At 59.0% G+C, this 18,250-nt stretch overlaps 5 protein-coding genes across 6 annotated transcripts; all 5 read left to right on the forward strand.

Annotated features, from left to right (window-relative positions):
• Positions 1-447: 447 nt before the first annotated feature.
• ABB37_02841 (hypothetical protein) lies at positions 448-1,506 on the forward strand (the record flags this gene model as incomplete). The annotated part of the gene is made up of 1 exon (XM_015799981.1): positions 448-1,506. The coding sequence occupies exon 1, from the start codon at positions 508-510 to the stop codon at positions 1,504-1,506; it is 999 nt and encodes a 332-aa protein (XP_015661583.1). The 5' UTR covers positions 448-507.
• A 759-nt stretch (positions 1,507-2,265) lies between these two features.
• On the forward strand, positions 2,266-8,406 carry ABB37_02842 (hypothetical protein; the record flags this gene model as incomplete). The annotated part of the gene is made up of 1 exon (XM_015799982.1): positions 2,266-8,406. The coding sequence occupies one exon, from the start codon at positions 2,266-2,268 to the stop codon at positions 8,404-8,406; it is 6,141 nt and encodes a 2,046-aa protein (XP_015661584.1).
• A 471-nt stretch (positions 8,407-8,877) lies between these two features.
• Positions 8,878-11,526, forward strand: ABB37_02843 (hypothetical protein; the record flags this gene model as incomplete). 2 transcript variants are annotated; one of them, XM_015799983.1, is made up of 1 exon in its annotated part: positions 8,878-11,526. In XM_015799983.1, the coding sequence occupies exon 1, from the start codon at positions 9,349-9,351 to the stop codon at positions 11,524-11,526; it is 2,178 nt and encodes a 725-aa protein (XP_015661585.1). In that variant the 5' UTR covers positions 8,878-9,348. The 2 variants fall into 2 exon arrangements, with proteins under 2 accessions (XP_015661585.1, XP_015661586.1); XM_015799984.1 differs by having other exon boundaries at positions 9,179-11,526.
• An 885-nt stretch (positions 11,527-12,411) lies between these two features.
• Positions 12,412-16,674, forward strand: ABB37_02844 (putative vacuolar assembly protein vps41; the record flags this gene model as incomplete). Its single annotated transcript, XM_015799985.1, has 1 exon — positions 12,412-16,674. The coding sequence occupies one exon, from the start codon at positions 12,412-12,414 to the stop codon at positions 16,672-16,674; it is 4,263 nt and encodes a 1,420-aa protein (XP_015661587.1).
• A 491-nt stretch (positions 16,675-17,165) lies between these two features.
• Positions 17,166-18,032, forward strand: ABB37_02845 (putative U3 small nuclear ribonucleoprotein (snRNP); the record flags this gene model as incomplete). The annotated part of the gene is made up of 1 exon (XM_015799986.1): positions 17,166-18,032. The coding sequence occupies one exon, from the start codon at positions 17,166-17,168 to the stop codon at positions 18,030-18,032; it is 867 nt and encodes a 288-aa protein (XP_015661588.1).
• Between the last annotated feature and the right edge of the window lie 218 nt (positions 18,033-18,250).

The following is an 18,250-nucleotide window of genomic DNA, read 5'->3' on the forward strand; positions in this document are numbered from 1 at the left end:
ACGCTGAGTAACGCGCTCACCCGCGTGTCGTTGAAGGTGTAGAGATGGTGTGAGACGTGAGGTTTTGATTTTGCGTTGTGTTACTTGCTCCGATGTGTATCTCCTTACCCGCTCGCCTTTGCATCGACTACAGGTCGCCGCGAAGACTATTACTGGAGCGAATACTGTGAAGTACAACAGTGAATGACACTGATTTTAAGAAGGCAGTGGGCTGCAGGCTCAGCTGTTTGCTTCACAGGGAAGGGCGATGTCGGCTTCAAGACAGCTTTGTATTCCGTGAGTGACCAGGCAACATGAAAGACGGAGGAAGCCCTTTCTGTTACGCAGAGAAGTTTTGTTCTCACGGAGAGCACTATACATCACTGCATTCGCTTTCCTTGAATGCGACCCGCTACAACGTGCGTGACGTGCTTCTCTTTTCTTGGCCTGCTTTTCTTTCCCCTATCCAGCAAAGACTTCAACTCGACGAAGGCGTAGGCCGAAGTCTTCTCATAGTTCTGTACGAAGATGAAAGCGCCTTCTGCACCGTCTCTCGCGTCAAAAAAGGATGGTCTTCTATCGCAGTTCGATGTGTACTGTGTGCGCAAGCCCAGGCCCACCCTGAACGACACTTCGAAGAGCCTACCGCTACTTCCTGAGCAGTCTTCGCTTCCGCTGACGTACAGGGATGTGGTAGCAGAGCTGGAGAGCGACAATTGGTCGTTTGCACCGTACCCGCGGTGCGACCGTGGCCAGCTGCTGCAGGTGCACGCCTACTGGGTGGCTGTGCCAAAGCGATGCCAGGAGAAAAAGATTTCGGCAGCTCATTTGGAGAGGATTGACGATTCATCGGACATGGGCTCGTCGGTCGCAGGTGTGCAGGGGTTGGGTTGTGAGAACAACGTAGGCGCAAACCGCAAAGTAGCCGTGGAAGATCTTTCTCAACCAGCGCGCCTGCCTTTTTCTTCCGCACTACCGCAACAAGGAGAGAACACCGCTTCGTCAACGCCGCGCTTCAGTTGTGTGGTGGGTGTAGTGTGGGTGCGCCTCTCCCCGAAAGCGCCGAGGCTGCGGACGCACCCTTCACACCACGAAAGCTCTACAGAGGCGGCAACGGCGCAAGCGACTGGGCAACGGCGAGTGGAAGGCTACCTGCAGGTGGTCCTTACACACCCCAACTATCGCCGGCAGGGAATGGCGTCGTGGCTGCTGCGGACGTGTCTGGCAGACACAACGACACCCGCGGCTGTGTTTGCATCCCACACGGACAATGGAGAGCACTACGCGATTCAGCGTTGGCGCTTACACACACTGATGGCGCCAACGATAGCGTCAAAAGCGAAGCACCGCCGTCTCGATGGACGACACAATGAAAATATCAACGCAACGGAGAAAGACAGCGACGCTGCCATTGTCAAGGCAACACTCTCCATGTATCGCCAGCTATGCTTTACGGAGCGCCGTTTCCTGTACAAGTACTATGGAGGACAGCAAGACGCCGTGGAACTCATCAAAGAGTGCCCATAGTCAGCTTGGTATTTTAGTCAGTGTTAACGACATTGTTCTTGCGTTTCCACACGTGTTACAAGTACACAACGCCTCTGCTAACACACATTGAAGTAGTTAAAGATCGATACATATACGTTTTCACCCTCTCGCGGTGGTGTCTCTTCAGGCCCAGCCTTTTTTATGATCGACCATTTCAGGTTTTCTGTATGTTGAAGCACTTCGAGATCTCCGCCTACCTGCTCAATGCGTGACCCACAAGACGTCAATGTGTCTTCTCCTCACTTTTCTTCCTCTTTCATTTTGACTCCTCGACGCTTTCATCAAAGCGACGGACACCCCCTTTTGCCTGCGTTCGTTTGGTTCGGCGTGTTAACCACAACAAACACACTGAAAAAAGGGGAAAAAGAATCCACACGGACTCGCTTTTTGCTCCAGCAGGCACGAAGCACTCTTTCGATTATTCGAAAAGAAGCTCATACATATTTCTCTCTCTCTCTCTTTCTATATTTCCATCACATAGAGTGCATTCTTTTGCATCCATACTGTACTATAGAAAAGAAGACCACACACACACACACACACACAAGACACACCTCCGTTGCGGAGGCTAATCCCTTAGTACCCCGCGGTGAGCTGTTTGACATAGACGTACCTCGTCCGCCCCTCTAACATATCTTCTTACGCAACCACGTGCGAGTGGCATCCTTATATTCATTTTTTTTCTCTCTCTCCACGCACTAGGCTTTTTTCCTCCACTTCGTTTTACATGTTTCTACCATGCCCTTTCCATCAGCAAGCTCGTACACGCAGACAAAATGGCTGGCGTTCTTCGCGGAGCTGACGGCAAAACTGACGCATCACAACGTGCTGGTGGTGATGGAAGGCGCGGAGCTGCTGAAGCGACTGCTCATCTCACGCGTGTCCATCGCCGCAATTCTGCAGCAAGGGGAGTTGCTGGTGCGGCTGCTCGATAGCTGGCGGGGCTGTGCGACAGCGGAACGTCTCCCCACGAGATCACCGGTGGAGGGTACGAGCACCAACACCGCCGCCTCTGCACCCACGTCCGCCCTCGTGGCCCTCAACGATGAACTTAGCTTTGTGTTGGCGGAGTCCATCTCGCAGTGCATCGATCTCATGTGCTCCCTCTACGCCGATGGTGACACCTACTACTGCCTGCTCGTGCTGGCCCGTGCGGGTCCGATGCTGGAGGTACTGGTGGATGTGCTGGAGACTGCACCACCGCAGCTTTACGGCATAACGGCGAGCCTGCTGCAGCAGTTACTGTCACTGCCGCTGGGGCACAGCGATGTTGAAATGGTGAAGACGACAAACGACGGCGGGGAGAAGTTTTTGGGATTAGACAAGGCGACTCTCGCGCAGCTACACAAGTCCGTGGCACTTCGACGCCACATCCGCGCGCTGGTGGAGGCGGTGCAGGAGCACGGCGCTCTACTGCAGCACACGGCGGACGTGCTAGCTGGCCTGTTGGCGCGACAACAAGGACCTCGCTGCCTGGCGGCTGTGTACCTCTTCAACTGCGCCTCGAAGCGCCTTCGCAAGTTCGAGCTGCGTTATGGACAAACGAGGACGGACGCACCGCCGTCTTTCTCCGCGGCGTCCGGCAACGTGCTGTACGCCAGCAGCAGCGATGCGCACCACAGCACCGACGACAACTCGGAGCTCAACGTCACCATCACCGGCGCACCGCAGGCGGCGGAGTTTTCCGTCTCTCCACGGCGCCCGACAGCAAAAGGATCTCAACCCGTCGCCTCCGCGTTGGATGATTTGGAGGAAGGGGCGGAGTCGTCCACGGCGGCGGTCACACCTTCGAAGTCCCCGCAGCTCGCTTCTCGAGCGGCAGAAACAGAACCCGCGGGCGCAGACAAGTCACCTTCGCCGTCGCTACCTGAAGCTGCGAGAAACCCTGCAGATGATGGTGCGAAGTCAAAGAAGTTCGATCAAAACTCTTCACCGCAGGACGTGAGCGCAGTGGTGGACGCCGAGCCGGTGCGTCATGCCTGCACGGTGCCGCCGTCGTTAGCAGCGGAGTCGCTTCGCCACCTCGTCGCCTCCCGCTCGCATGAAGCGTTCTTCGACGCACTGGATTGGCTGTGGTGCTTGACGGTGGCCGATGCCGCTGTTGTGGGAGCCGCCCTCACTCCAGAGGTCTTCGCGCAAGGACTTGGGCGTTACCTCAAGGCAGCCCCGCGCACGCGTCGCGATCGTATGCTGTTTACGCTGCTTTTACTTTGGCTTGGTCACCTGCATTCCATCAGCGCATTGCGGCAGGACACGCATCGCTGTTTGCTGGACATTGCGGCGCGATCGCTGTTGCCCATGCTGTTGGCGGAGTTGGGTGAAGAAGGCGGCGGTGGTGCGCCTTCAAGCGCTAGAGAGCCGGCTGCACGGCACACGGCGTCGACTACGGCGTCGCTGAACGTGTCGGCCATTACCCCAACCGACATGTACAACACCAGCACGAGCGGCGTGACAAGCGCCATGGCCTTGGCGGCGTCGACCGGCTACGGTGTGCCCAACGCAGAGTTTCCTTCACTGTCGACTACGGCCACCGGAGCAAGACCGCGTGTCATGCGAAGTACCTCACCGCCCTCCACGCGTGTGCCGCTTTCCAGCCTCAGGAGGGATACGGCCCTCTACATGGATCAGCCGAATGGGAACGAAGCGACCTTACTACCCTACGCGGCGGCGCGCAAGAAGCAGGAGGCGGCATTGCTGCTGCGGCCCTCCATCGAAGTCGTCCTCTTGGCGTTCTTGCTGAACATTTACGCGGGCATCGAGGCAGAGCGACGGCACGCGTGGGTGGGCGACGGCCGCGTGTTGGACGTGGCACTCGCCGCCGTGCGCCGCGCCAGTGGTGTCCGTTCCGCCCTCCTCGACACGCCGACCACCATCGATGGGGCGCTGTCCGATGAGATCTACCTCGACTACGCCTTGCGAGGCGTGCGGACGGATGTCACGACCGTGGCGGTGTTGGGCTGCCGGCTGATGGCCGCGGTGCTGAGCAGCGAGCTGCGGTGGGGGCCTGGCTGGCGCGACGCACAACAAGGAAAGGAAGCGGACTCGAAGGACTTTACTTCCGCTTCTGAAGAGAACAGCGGTGCCGTCGCCGCCGCCATGCACGCGGAGTTGGTGCTCTTCACCGAAATTGCGATGCCGCTGCTGGTGCATGTCGCCGTCAACAACCCGGATGTAGCGGCTGCCCAGGAAGGCGGGGCGGCGTCGCCGGTGCACCACGTCCCGGCGAACCTGCGATGCACCCGCTACACGTCCCTCGGCGAGTCGTCGCTAGTCGCGCTGGATGCCTGTTTGCAGTACTACGCCCAAAGCGGACAGCTGCGCCGTCGTGGCGGTGGCCAACCATCTGCCGATTCAGCGCCAGCACCCGCACCACCATCAGCGTCAGTGTCAGCATCAGGGGGCGACGTGTCTCGTGTGGCGATCGACGACCTTGTGCGTGTGTTGCCGGCTCTTACGCGTGTGTCGCACAGCAGCGTGCACCCGCCGGTCCGCGCCGTTCCCTACCGTTGCCTGCTGTACATCTGCCAGCGCATCGAGGACGTGCTCGTGGTGCTGCGTGACATGCCGTCGCTGGCCAACGCGGCGGTGTCGTGCGTGTTGGACTACACCGCTGCGGCGTCTCAGTGGGAAGTCGCGGCGGCGGCTGAGTGGCTGACGGTGCTGGTGGACTTGCTGAGCGAGGCGGAGTGGACGACGGCCACCGTGGCGAACGAGAGACCACCGCCGACGGTGGACACTACTGTTGCTGGAGCAGACGGCGCCGAGGAAGACCTGAAGAGGCGGCAGCGACGCCGACACTTCTTCTTCTCCCCCGCTGAGCAGCTTCAAGAATACTTCCACTTTGACGACAGCCCACTCGCGCGCAAGCTGTTGACCAGCATAGCTGCGGCCCGTCGCAGCAACACAGGCAGCGCATACGCAATGTCCGCGCTGTTGCAGCTCGCTGTGCACCTTCAGACATACATTGATAACCGTCAGCGACTCCGTGATGCGCACAACAGGCAGCAATCGCAGAAGCAACCGAGCCCTTTGTCACCTCACGACAAGACATCGCGCCCGACCATGGAGGAGACAGCTACGCAGCCGTTGACGCCTGCTGGGTTGTCTTCCATCCCACAATGGATCTTGTTGCTGCAGAGTGCCGCGGCCGATAACACGCGTCTGACGCGCATCTGTGCGGCCTTCCAGCGATCACGCGACCGCCACAACTTGCAAAGGACAGAAGGAGAGGGTAGCGTCGAAGCAAGCCTGATGACGTCTTGCGCTCAAGGAAATGCAGCCGCACCGGAGGAGCAGCGCCAAGCAAGCGCAAGACCTGTTGTGAAGGATGCCTGGGTGCGTGCGCTGACCGCCTCCGAGCAGATCGCGCTCCAGTTCACGTTCACCGCAACGCTGTTCCGCGCACTCGACATGCTGCTGCGCCGAAACACGGCTGCCGCCTTGCTGTACGGGAATCAGTTCAGCAACGCATTGCTCAGCAGTGCTGTTGTCGCCGCTGTGTCGCTGCCCTCGCCGAGTGCCGTAGCGGCGCTGCTGTCCATGCGTTTCCACGCCTCTCGCGCCGCGTGGGAAAGGGACAGTGCGGTGTCCTCGTCATCCTCCTTTTCTTCGCCTGCGCTGCTTTTCGGTTACCAGGCCGCCATTCAGTGGGCCTGCTGTGTAGGGGCAAACTGGATGCGTCGTGCCTACCCTTGTTGCCGCAGCATCGCCAAGGGCAATGCCACACCGGTGTCGTGTGGAGGCGGATTACCGAGTCCGTGCAGCGCGGCGCTCGTGGAGGAGCTGAGCAGCGCTACCGTGGCCATTATGCGAGACACCACTACGACAGGCCTCTCCCAGCGCACGAGGTGTGAGGCAGCTGCGCTGCTTTCCGCCGTGGTTGAAGCGTGTCCTGCAGCTCACTTGCCCTTCCTCGAGTCATGCGGCGCTGACTTGTTTGCAGCCTCTACGGTCCTTCGTCGAACACCCTCTGTGAGCGGCCTGCAGTGCCGACTGCTACGCCGTCTCTGGAGTGCCGCGCGGTACGCCGCAAGCGCGGAACACAACTGGTTGCAAGTCAATTTGGACGCACTGCGGTCCACCGTGGACCGCATTAAGGAGAACAGCCTTGGGGTGCTGCATGGCGCTGATGGCCACCGTGACAGCTCCCCGCGCCGCGGCCGAAGTGCGCAACAGCGGAACCGGCAGCTCTCTGGCTCCCCCAAACCGCGCGATGCCGCAGGTATGGCGCACGATCTGCAAGCATTTCAGGTGTTGACGGCACTGCTGACGAGCCTGGTGGCGTGCGTTAGTAACGGCAAGAGTGCGGAAGTCTCTTCGGCGCAGTCGGCGGTGCTGTTTGAGCCATCGCAGCGCCAGACGTTGTGTGCCATCCTCTGCGATGCGCTGCGTGTTTCGCCGCTTCGTCATTGCATCTTGACAGCCCTGAAAGGGATGACAGAAACCACGGAAGGACGGCGCTGCCTGTTGACCGACATATCAAGCGCGGGGGATCCTTTGGGACGCACCCTGTTTGGGCGCGTTTTGGCCCTCTCGTTGCACCTTCCTTGCAGATGGGCAGGGCTGAACCACGCGAGCCGTCAACCCTCAGCTGCTGCTGCTGTCTCTCCCATTTCCACACAGCAACGTCGCCAACAACACACGCAACAGCGTTCACTGTCTCCCTCAGCGACCACCTCACCGCGATCTTCTCCAACGAGCGGTGGCGTGGTGTGCGGCGACGGCGTTGATGCTGACCCTGTAGTGGTTCTGGGCTGCGACATCTGCACCGCACTGCTAGGCCAAGAGCACGCGGAGGAGTTGGCTGCTGTGGATGAGGTCGGTGATCACTCTCCTTCAGACCTAACACCCTCAACAGGCTCGGCACCAGCAGCAACAGCAGCAGCCGTCGTGCCCATCTCGAGCTTCTCTGCTGCCTTCATGCGTCACCGTGGCTTGGAGTATCTGTCTAAGGGCATTGCGGAGTGTGACCAGCAGCAGCGCCGGCAAGGACGCTCTTTAACCGTGCCGCTGCACCTGCTGCGTCTTCTGGCTGCGCTGTCGCTGCAGGGCTCAGCGGTGAAGGATATTGTCAAGAGCGGAGATTTGTTCAGCGTTGTACTGGAGCTCGCCGGTGCTGCCTTTCCGCCGCACGCGATGGCCGCTACATTGGCGTTGCTGACCCTTCGTAATGTGTGCTTTGACAATGACCTGAAGACGACGTTGTGTCAAGACGCTCGCGTGCTTCTGACGCTCAAGGCCGCGGCCCTGAAGCTGACCTGTGTGAGTCAGCTTATCGAAGACACGCCGAGGCCAGCAGCGCTGCCTGGGAGCGGAAGCCCCAAGGGTGCCCCTGGCGGCAGCATCCCGTCCAGTCCCCCCGGCAATCGTCGAACACGGGTCGAGGTCACGTTGCGCGACGACGTTGTGGATCTAGAGAACCAAACGGTTGTTGCGTGGGCAACACAGATGTGCATGTATGCTCGGGCGCGGAACCGTGACAACGTGGCGAGAGCAACACCTGTGCAGCTCGACGCTGCGCCTGTCAAGTCGGAAAACAACGCAGGCACAGCGGCAGCGAAGATGGGTGCGAAGCAGAACAGCAGTGCGTCCTTGACACCCGGCCGGCGAGCCGCTTTTGGGGATATCACCAATGCTGCTACTCATTCTGTTTCGGAAGTGTCTGCACTGAGCGACGAGTTGAATGACGGTGAGAGAGGTCTAATGAAAGAGACGGCTGTCGATGCGGAAGCAGCGCGGCGGCAGTATCTGGCGGCCACGGCCCTTGCTTCCCTTTGGTTTGACAATCAACGCGGCAAAGCTGCTATCGCAGAGGTGCTCTCCGTGGCACCGTCTTGTGACAGGGAGGAAATGCACACACTTGCCCGTGTTTCTCACTAGCGGCGCCGCGGAAGGTGTGCCGTCTTCTTCTTTGTTTTGTTGTCTGTGGTGGCAGCTTCGGCAGACCGCCTTCGTTGGTAGATGTTTTTTTTCGTGTTTTTGCTTACCAAAGGGGGTTTCCCCTTTTTATAGAGTTCTGTCACCATTATCGGAGATCTTCTCCACGCAGAATCAGAAGACAAAAAACCTTAATAAACAATTTGCGCCTTCCCCTCAACCGTAAGTTGTGGGCTAAGGTAACATCTTTCGCCAAGAAACGTTACTGTTCACCTTTCCTTTTATTCATCAGCGAAGGACGGCTTGACGGGTGTTGAGCGTTTCTTTCGTGTTAAAGGGAAAATGTGGAAAACCGAGATCCCTTCTTGTCTTGTTAGAAAACGACAGTGGTCATGCCATTGACTGTACTGCAATAATGTGTTGTTTTCTTCGTTCTACTTTAGCCTCCTGTTCACACCGCACCTTGTTTATCAAAGCTCTTCTTAAGGCCGTACGTATTCTTTTGTTGTCTTTTCTGTTTTTTTCTTCGTTGGCTGAAACCAACTTGTCCGTTACTTCGACAGCCGAGCCAAAGCACTTCAAAATCGTTTGCGCCGCGCACAGAACCCTGCGCGCTTGAGTCCCTATCTTCGTCAATATTTGTGCCTTTTCGCGTCTTGTTCGCGTAACCGCGTTGCCATTGATTACACGGATTCGCTTCTCTTTCTGTGCATTCGCCCTGTTCACGCTATACGCTTGCACTGCGCCTTCTCTTTCTTTCTCTCTCTCCTTCTACAGTAGTCGTTTCAAACAAGCTCGCGCTTGCTGCCGCTGAAGAAGAAATCTGCGGGGGTTGCAACCTGCTGCTCACCGCTACTGCTGCAGGGTCGCGTGTGTGTGTGTGTGTGTGCGTGTGATTAACTGAGGCTTCCTCCCCTCTCTCCTCCTCCCCCTTTCGTTTACAAAATGGACGTCAGTCGTCAAAACTCGACGATGGCGCTGCTGCGCCGGCTCATGCCGATCGCCGACCCGAGTGTGCCAGGTTACGTACCGGACCATTTTGTCCAGCTGTGCGACGGCATCAGCCTTTACGCCGCTCTGCGCATTGTCGCGCCGAGTATGTTTCCCCCCACCACCATCACCGCCGTCACAGACGACGACGGCGAGGAGTCGACGGCGATGCTCTCCTTAACGAGCAGGGCCTTCGAAGCGGACCCGCAGATGCGCAAGGCAAACCTGTCGGTGTTGCTGCGACGCATCGCCCAGTACGCGCGGGACGACATGGAGCCGTCATCCACTGCTCTCTCGATTACGGACGGACTCGACGCCGCCTCCTTGGCTGAACTCGTCGGCGACGGCTCCGAGGGCGTCGTGGCGGCCGCCCCGGTTTCCGCGCCGTTGATGCAGCTGGCTGGTGCCGCCGTCACCCTCGTCGTGCTGAGCGGCGTCCAAACGGTCCTGGCAGAGGTGAAGTCGCTTCCGCGGCAGGATCAGGTAGTGCTGTCAAATTGGGTGCGCGAGCGCATGGGCGTCTATGGCCTCAAGCCGCGTCGCCACGGCGCGCCACCCACAGGTGGGGCCATCGTCGGCAACAGCGGTTCTGCGAACGCGGCGGGTAGTCCCGTAGCGTCGTCGCCTACCGCAGGCCATGGATCGCCTCTGCGAGCTGCCCCCGCGCCAGCACCGTCCGATGCTTTTCCGAATGGCGGCGTGCCTGCGAGCAACAGCGCGCAGCCCATTCCCACCACCCGCCTGTCGTCTGGCGAGGCGGAGGATGAAGGCTACTACCGCAACGCCACTTACCAGCTGCGCAACGAGCTCACCGAGATGAAGGCGCGGCTGGCCGCACTGCAGGACCAGTGCCGCGTTGCGACGGAGGACAAGGATACGGCTGAAAAGAAGTATCGCCTCCTGCTGGGTGAACAGGCAAAGGCGTCGACGATGGTAGCCGCCACAAGAGCAGCTGTTACCTCGGCAGCAACGGAAGGTGGTGACGGTGGCGGCAGCAGCGGCGGCGGCGAAAAGCAGCAGCAGCTTTTGGCACTGTGGCAGGAGCGCTGCAACAAGAAGGACGAAACGATCGCGATGCTGGCGGCGCGAGTGGAGGAGCAAACGGCGCAGGTGACGGCTTTGAAGGACGCCGCATCGGCGCACGAGGTGGCTCTGCAGGCGTTGCGGCGCCGGCTCAAGACAGCGGAGGAAGGCGTGATGGTGCGGTCTAACGAGAAGCGAGACGCTGAAGAAAAGCTGACGGTCGCCGAGGACAAGCTCGCTGCGCAGCTTAAGGCACGTCTGGAGCTGGAAAATCAGTTGGAGGAGCTGAACTCGCGTGTGCTGGTGCTGACCGTGGAGCAGGACCGCCTGCGTGGGGTGGGCAACAACGACGACAACCCAGCGATGAACACCTCCTTCGCCTCCAACGGATCCGTCGACCGCGTCATGTCACTGGAGAACGAGTTGGATGAGGTGCGTCAGCAGCGGGACGGCCTTCAGCGACAAGTCGGGGTCCTCCAGCGGCAGGTGGCGGCGATGCCGGCACCCGTGGCGGACGTGTCCACCGCCAACGACACCTGGAGAGCCCAGTTGCGGCAGGTCGAGCGAGAGCGGGAGGATCTGCGCCTGCAGCTCACCACCGCGCTGGAGCGCAACGGTGACTTGCAACAGCAACTCGCCGCGAGTGCGGCCGCCGCTGCCACCGCTGCCGTGGTGAACCTCGGCCTGAACGCCAGTCGTGCCAGCAACGGAGAAGGCGTCAAGGACACGAATGATGGCGGTGGTGATGTGGCGAATGGCGGCGAGCTGAACACGAGTTCCCTCAACGTTGACTCGCCGCGGCGACGGACGAACAACGGCAGCATCAGCGGCAAAACCCGCGACGCCGCGCGACGCGAGCAGGTGATTCTCTCCTCCCTGCTACTTCAGTACGGCTATCGCAATTTGCTGCTGCAGCAACACGAGACGCTGCTTCACAAGGACAATGCGGAAGCTGAGGTGGCGCGTCAGCATCAGATTGAGGAGCACCTTGACATTGCGCGCCAAGCCCCCTTTTCGCTGTTGACGAAGCAGAGGCGCGATGTGGAACAGGGGCTGTTAGAGTCCGTTTTGCATGGGGCAAAGCTGCGCATGATGCGTGTGGAGCAGTGATGTATTCTTCTCGAAATCACGGACACACATGCGAAAAAGAAGAACACTTACGAACATACAGTTTGGCGAGTAGATTAGTGTTCAGACGGATACTATCATGTACGGTTTCTTTTTTTAATCTTTCTTCCGCTGCGTTATCTTCGCTTTTCATTTTGAATTATTCTACTAGCGCTCTACTGAGATCAATCTGGTCTTGTGAAGTACGGACAAACAAGGAAGGATAGACTACATGCTTGAAATGGGATTGCAGCACGGGCGGAGACAAATGCCACTTTGGCGAGTACAAGTGCTGTTCTGATTGTGGACGCCTCCCCTTTCCGTGGCGCTCCTTGCGCATGACGGTGCCGGGTTTTTTTTTGTGGTTCCTTTGTCTTGTGCATGCCCCAACTGCTGTCTCTCATTGACGCGATCGTGGTTTCTTCTGTTCCAATTAGTCCCTTTCTCTTTCTTTCCGTTTTCTCATCGGTACCCCCCCCCCCCCCCCCCCCCCCCCCCCCCCCCCCCCCGCCCCGCACACCTGCCGCTGAAGGTATTCCGGCACACTGTCTTCAAAGCACGGTAGGTGGAGCTTCATGTGTAGCTGTGCTGAGTTTTCTATCCGTTGCGGAGGCTAAACGAGTGAAGGTGCTTTTAGATCATACTTGAAGCCTATATATATATATATATTTCCTTCTGACGCTGTTGGACGTATCACTCGAGTTCTGTGAGCTTGCTGCAGGTCTGCGGTTCATCTCTTGTCAGTTGGGTCCCTCTGCTACAACAACGCCAACACCAGTCCCAAACACATTCTTTCTTTGATCAGCTTTTGGTGTTCGTACTTGCTGTTTTTTCTTCTATTTACGCTGTGTATTTTGTGCTCCACCTATCATTCTCGCTGAGTGAAAAATGAGGAAACCAGCGGATGCCGTCAGTGAGGCTGACAGCGTCACCGTGAACGATGCGAGCTCTTCGCCGCACGTGCCCTCCGCGTCAAGTCCTCAGGACGCTGTCCAGCCTAGTCTCGCCGCGTCCCTGCAGAGGGATACCGCGCAATCCACCGAGGTTACGCGCAGTCACAGCAACGCCGGATCACACGACACGGTGGAGAAGGCGCGTGACGGACGCGGTCATCATACATCTACAGAAAACGCCGCTGAGGCAGGGGAGGAGCGACAAGATGAGAAAGACTACAGCTACTCGAGCTACTACAGCTACGACAGCGACGATGAAGAAGAGGACGAAGACTCAGACGCGTTGAACAGCAGCCACGGAGGCTCACCGGCGCCGGGTTCTCCGCCACCACAGGAGGATCTCCTACACTTTCTCAGTTTTACGCTAGAGGACGCAGCCCTGAAGGATCATCGCTTCATGACAATTGAGGCTTTCCGTCAGGTGCTGCTGATCGGCACCAATCAAGGCGCTGTCGCAGTGGTGGATGCTGCAACAGGAAGGTTGAAGGACCTCTTGTTCAACCACCGCGAGCCCATCAGCGACGTGGATTGCACTGTGAACGAGTTGTACGTGGCGTCGTCGGACAAGGCCGGCTACGTCTCCGTGCAGAGCCGACGAGACGCGAAAGACGTCTGGATCTCCCAGCTGGGCATCCCCATCGAGTCCGTAGCCTTGCATCCCCTGTATCACAGGCTCGACAGTTGCCCGATGGTGTGCGGAGGAGGCACCAAAGTGCTGCTGCTGACCAAAGGGATGCTGTGGAGCAACAGCCGACGGGTGACGACGTTGCAGGAAAACCGCGGCCGCATCCATCGCGTTCGCTGGTGCCATCGAGCCTCCATCGAGATCGTGGCGTGGCTGTCGGATCAGGAAATTACGTTGTACGACATTAAAAATGAAAACGTGGTGCGTCGCGTCGCGCTGCCCGACGACATGGCGCAGAACGCGCTGTACCCTCCGACGTTGCGCTGGGAAAGAGCCTCCCCGACGGCGGGCGGCGGCAACGACAGCGTGAGCGAGGGCGGCAGCAGCAGTGCCGTGTTGTTGTGCGGGTGGGGGGACATGGTGCAGGAGATCCGCGTAGCCTCGCGCACGAGTCGCACGAACGAAAGCGGCGCGACAGCAGCGAATATCAGCAGTGCGCTTCAGATACCAACAACGGCTGCATTTCTGGCTGCACCGTTTCAGCAACGCACCTCGGTGACCCGGGAAAACGCTGCTGCCTCTTCGACGAAGAGTTCATCACCGCCTTCCGTTGCTGCTGCCACCGCTGCCGCTTTGGCGCCCGCCCCCACGAGAAGCAGCACCCCATACTTAATAGAATTGCACACGGCGACGCCGCTCCGACCAGGCCGCACGCCCTTTCCCTACCGAGTGTGTGGCATTGCCCCGTACGGGCCACAGCGGTACGTCGTGTTAGCCAGCATCGTCGACCCGCACGCCGAGGGCGTCATGAAGGACTTGGAGGTGCGTGTGGTGGAGCGGAGTTCGCTGCTGGATGTATACCGCGGCCGCATGCCCGTCCGCTTCATTCACCCCCTTCAGCTGCGCCTCACCTACCTCGATCCGACACCGTCGCAGAGTGCGGCGGCGAACGCGGCCATCAGCAGTGGACCTGCGGTCTCGCTCGACCCGCTCTGGCCGTCGCTGCTCACGCAATTCTTTATCCTCTCCGTGGACGCAATTGTGAAGGCGACGCCGGCCGACGTCGACGACCACGTGGAGTTCCTTCTGCGCTCTGGTCAATTTGAGAAGGCCTACGCCTACGCCGCCCTCCACGCTCGCCAGATTCGCCGGCACGTCTTGCAGCAAGTCGGCCATCAGTGGCTGCTGCACCTGTTTGAAAGCCGCGGCGAGGACCCGAGGGCGATCTTGCGGATTATCGAGCTGCTGCCGGAGCTCGTGCCGGACTACGACAGCCTGGCGTGGGAGCAGTGGATCTACCGCCTCGACACGTGCGGGGATTCGTGGCGTTTGGTTGCCCTGCTGCCAGGGCGCGGAGCCGCGTCTGCGGTGTACAATGTTGACGACGCGACCACTGCCGCCGCTGCTGCGCTGGCGCCCGCTTCCCCGCTTCAGCCCGCGGCGGCGAAAACGGTCCAGGTCCCGATTAAACGTGAGTACTACGACTTGGTGCTGCTGCGCTGTCTGCGCCACGACGCCAATCTCTTCTACGCAGCCCTGCACAAGTTTGACACGCTATTTACGGTCTCCGTCGTGCTGAAGGCGACGGAGGTGGCGTATCGGGAGCACTGTAGTTCGCACGCGTGGTGGGCCGTCGATGAGGACGAGAAAGAAAGCGAGAAAGAGGGTGGAGAGCTTGAGGCGGCGGGGGCAGCGGCTGCGGTTGACGGTGCGTCACCTGTGTCTCCACCCACGTCGCCCTCCGCCAAAATTGCAAAGAAGGAGACGTGTGGAAATAGTGATGGGACGAGCACTGCTGTGATGAACCGCACCGCTCGCTGGTCCCTCGCCGCGAGCTACAGCTACCTGCTGCGCTGCGCAGGCCGCTTTGAGGAGGCGATGCAGATCCTCATGCATCTGCCGTCGTCCCCACGCAGCGACAAGGAGCTGTTTGGGCTGATCCGCGGCGAGCAGTTGTTCCGCAAAACCCTGCAGCTGCTACCGGAGTTACTGCAGCGACGCGAGCACGGCACATTGGAGTTGTTGATGCAGCACGTTGCGCCGCCGTCCTCTCGGCATGCCACTCTTCATCAACTGATGCCAGACGACGCCGCAGCCGCCTCCCCATCGCCGCCTCCCTCACCGATTTCCCCCGTACAACACTTGGAGCTCTCCCAGTACGGCTCCGCGGAGGACCCACTGAACGCCGAGGCGGTGGTCGAGCGACTCGAAAGCAGTGACCGCCTGCACCTGCTGCGGTACCTGGATCTGGTGAAGGAGGTGCACCCGAAGAGTTTCACGGCCGTCGCCAAGCGGCACGCGCAGCTGGTGGCAACGCTCTACATCGACTACGACCGCCCAAGCCTCTTGCCGTTCCTGAAGCAGATGTCCATGTACTTGGAGCGCATCCGCGAACTGCACGCCCTGTGTCACAAGAACAACTTCGTCGAGGAAGAGATCTTCCTTCTTTTCCGCATGGGTCGTGAGGAAGAGGCGCTGCGCATCCTCATTGAGAAGATGCACGACATCCATCGTGCCTTGGAGTTTGTCGTCTCTATCCCCGATCGAGAGGAGCAGGCCGCACTGTTTGTGCGCTTGGTGGACTACACGGTGAGCTACAACGCCAGTCTACCGTGTCGGCATAAACGGCACGACGACGAGGACAACGAGGACGTTGAGGACGGCTACGATGCGGCGGTGGCGAGCGGGGGCATTCGCTACGTGCTGCACCTCACGCAGCCCGGGGAGACGTACGCGATCATTGCGCAGGCCTATCACGTTTCCGTGGACGATCTCCGCAAGGCGAACGGCACGTCTACGCCGGACACGCGTGCCGGCAGCGTCTCCCCTCCCCCAAAGAGCAGTCCGAGAGGCGTCTACGCACTGCCTGACGGAGGTGCAATCGGCGGGTTTCCTGTGAAGTCAGCCGCGACAGCCACTGCACCATCACCACCGTCGCGGTGCGTCGTTCCCCTCAACCTATTTGGGTCTTTTCTGAATGCGCTGGCAGACCCGCAGTTCAGCGAGCACCCCGCACTAGACGTGCGCCTTGTCCTCAAGCGGCTGCCCAGCGACGAGCCGATCCCGCACGCTGGGGCAAGCATTGCGGCAATTGCGCACACCATGGCGGAGGAAACCGGCTTCTTGTCGACCGTCTCCGAGGTGGGTGAGAGGGACTTGATGGGGTACTACGCACGGCTGCTGAAGCGACGCACGGCCGCCATCGTGATCGGACATGGCGCGAGCCGTAATGATAGCCAAGAGAGGAAAAAGGCGACGAACACGCATAGGGGCCGTAACACGGCAGCGAAAGCAGCAGCCAGTTCTGCGGCTCCAGTTGCTGCGAAAAATCCGTCAGTAGGGGCAGTGCACCGCTGCGCCGCCTGTCACCAGCTGGTCACGCAGCAGGTGGTGGTGTTTGGATGCCAGCACATGTATCATCCCCGGTGTGTGTCGCAGTACATGAAGGAGTCCGCGCATGACGCGGGGTTGCCGAGAGAGTCGCCGACAACGCCCGAAGAAGCAGAGGAAGCGCTTCGCAAGCGCGCGGCGTACTGCCGCAGTTGCCGCCAACAGACCGGTGAGCAGAACTAAGGAGCCCAGTGTTTCTTGTGTATGACTTCATGAGCAATTCTGTTCCCCTGCGTATTTGTTCCTCTAAAAAGAGAGCCCTACGTCCTTTTTTTTATATACACAGATGCCCACTGTTCATTATTGGCTACGAGAAGCGTGTGCTTGTGCTGTCCGAGAGAAGGATAACAAGATAGATGCTGCATTGAAGAACAAACACATCGTGGAGACGGAGTCATGCGCCGTTATGCGTGTGTTTCTCCGCTCTGAAACACGCCTACGAAGGTATAACTCAATAGCTTCATGCACCGGCTTCATGCATGGCGCTCCCGTAGTTCCTCTTTTTTTAAACGTGATCCTTGAACCGTCTTCTCCTCTGTCGTATTCCGTCGATAGGTCCACGTTTCTTCTCTGCCCTCTTCCTCAACTCCGCTCTCCTTCTCAAAAGCACAAAGTGATAGCTGCATCAACGATATCTTTGTTTTTTTTTTGTTGTTTTGCTTGGTTCGCTGAAGATGCGGCGCAGCGTGATACGCAACCGGAAGGAGTTCCTCGAGCGAAAGCAGCACGAGCGGGTACACGAGGCCATCCACGCCCGCAAAGAGCAGTTCCGCTCTGCTCTCGAGTCCGCCACTCCCCTCCCTGGTCACCTTAAAAAGGACGCGGTGGCGTTGAAGAAGTTCACTGAGCTAGACGACGCACAAACCCGCGATGTGACCACCACCATTGATGACGAGTACGCAAAGGCGGGCAAGGAGGACCCGCACGTGCTGGTGACGACCTCGCGGAACAGCTCACAGAAGTTGCTCGAATTTGCCAAAGAGGTTCGTCTCGTCGTGCCGAATGCCGTCCGCATGAACCGCGGTAACCTCAGCGTGCACCAGCTGATGGACGCTGCACGCAAGGAGAACTACACGGATGTGATCGTCCTTCAGGAGTCGCAGGGTGTACCGGATAGTCTCATTGTGTCGCATTTACCGCTGGGTCCCACGGTCACCTTCACGATCCACAACCTCGTCTCACGGCACGATATTGATGGCGTGGGCACCATGTCGGAGCAGTACCCGCACCTGATATTTGAGAATTTCACCACAAAGCTCGGCCTGCGCGTGAAGGATGTGCTGCGGTACCTCTTCCCGGTGCCGAAGGCAGACGCAACCCGTGTGCTGACTTTCGATAACGACAACGATTTTATTAGCTTTCGCCACCACACCTTTAAGCGCGAAAAAGGGAAAAAGCAGGTGGAGCTGACCGAGGTGGGACCGCGGTTTGAGCTCACCCCCTACCGCGTCATGTTGGGGACGCTCGAGATGGATGACGCCGAGACGGAGTGGGTGCTACAGCCGTACATGAACACGGCGAAGAAGCGCCGTCTGATGTAGTGGCTGCGTCATTTGGCTAATGAATCGGTTATTCGAATGGTCTCAAAGCATCCTCGTGAACTTTGCCTGCCGTTTTTGAGTTTCCGCGGATATGCTCTATTCGTGGTGTTGGCGTTGGTTTTCTTGTTTGTTTGCGTGTCGAGTTTTGGTAACGGTGTTTGACCAACCCGCTCTTTTCCTCTTGTATAATTTAAATTCGCTTAATTGCTGTTAGACGG

This window comes from Leptomonas pyrrhocoris (genome assembly GCF_001293395.1).
Source record: "Leptomonas pyrrhocoris isolate H10 chromosome Unknown, whole genome shotgun sequence".
Lineage (NCBI taxonomy): Eukaryota > Euglenozoa > Kinetoplastea > Trypanosomatida > Trypanosomatidae > Leptomonas > Leptomonas pyrrhocoris.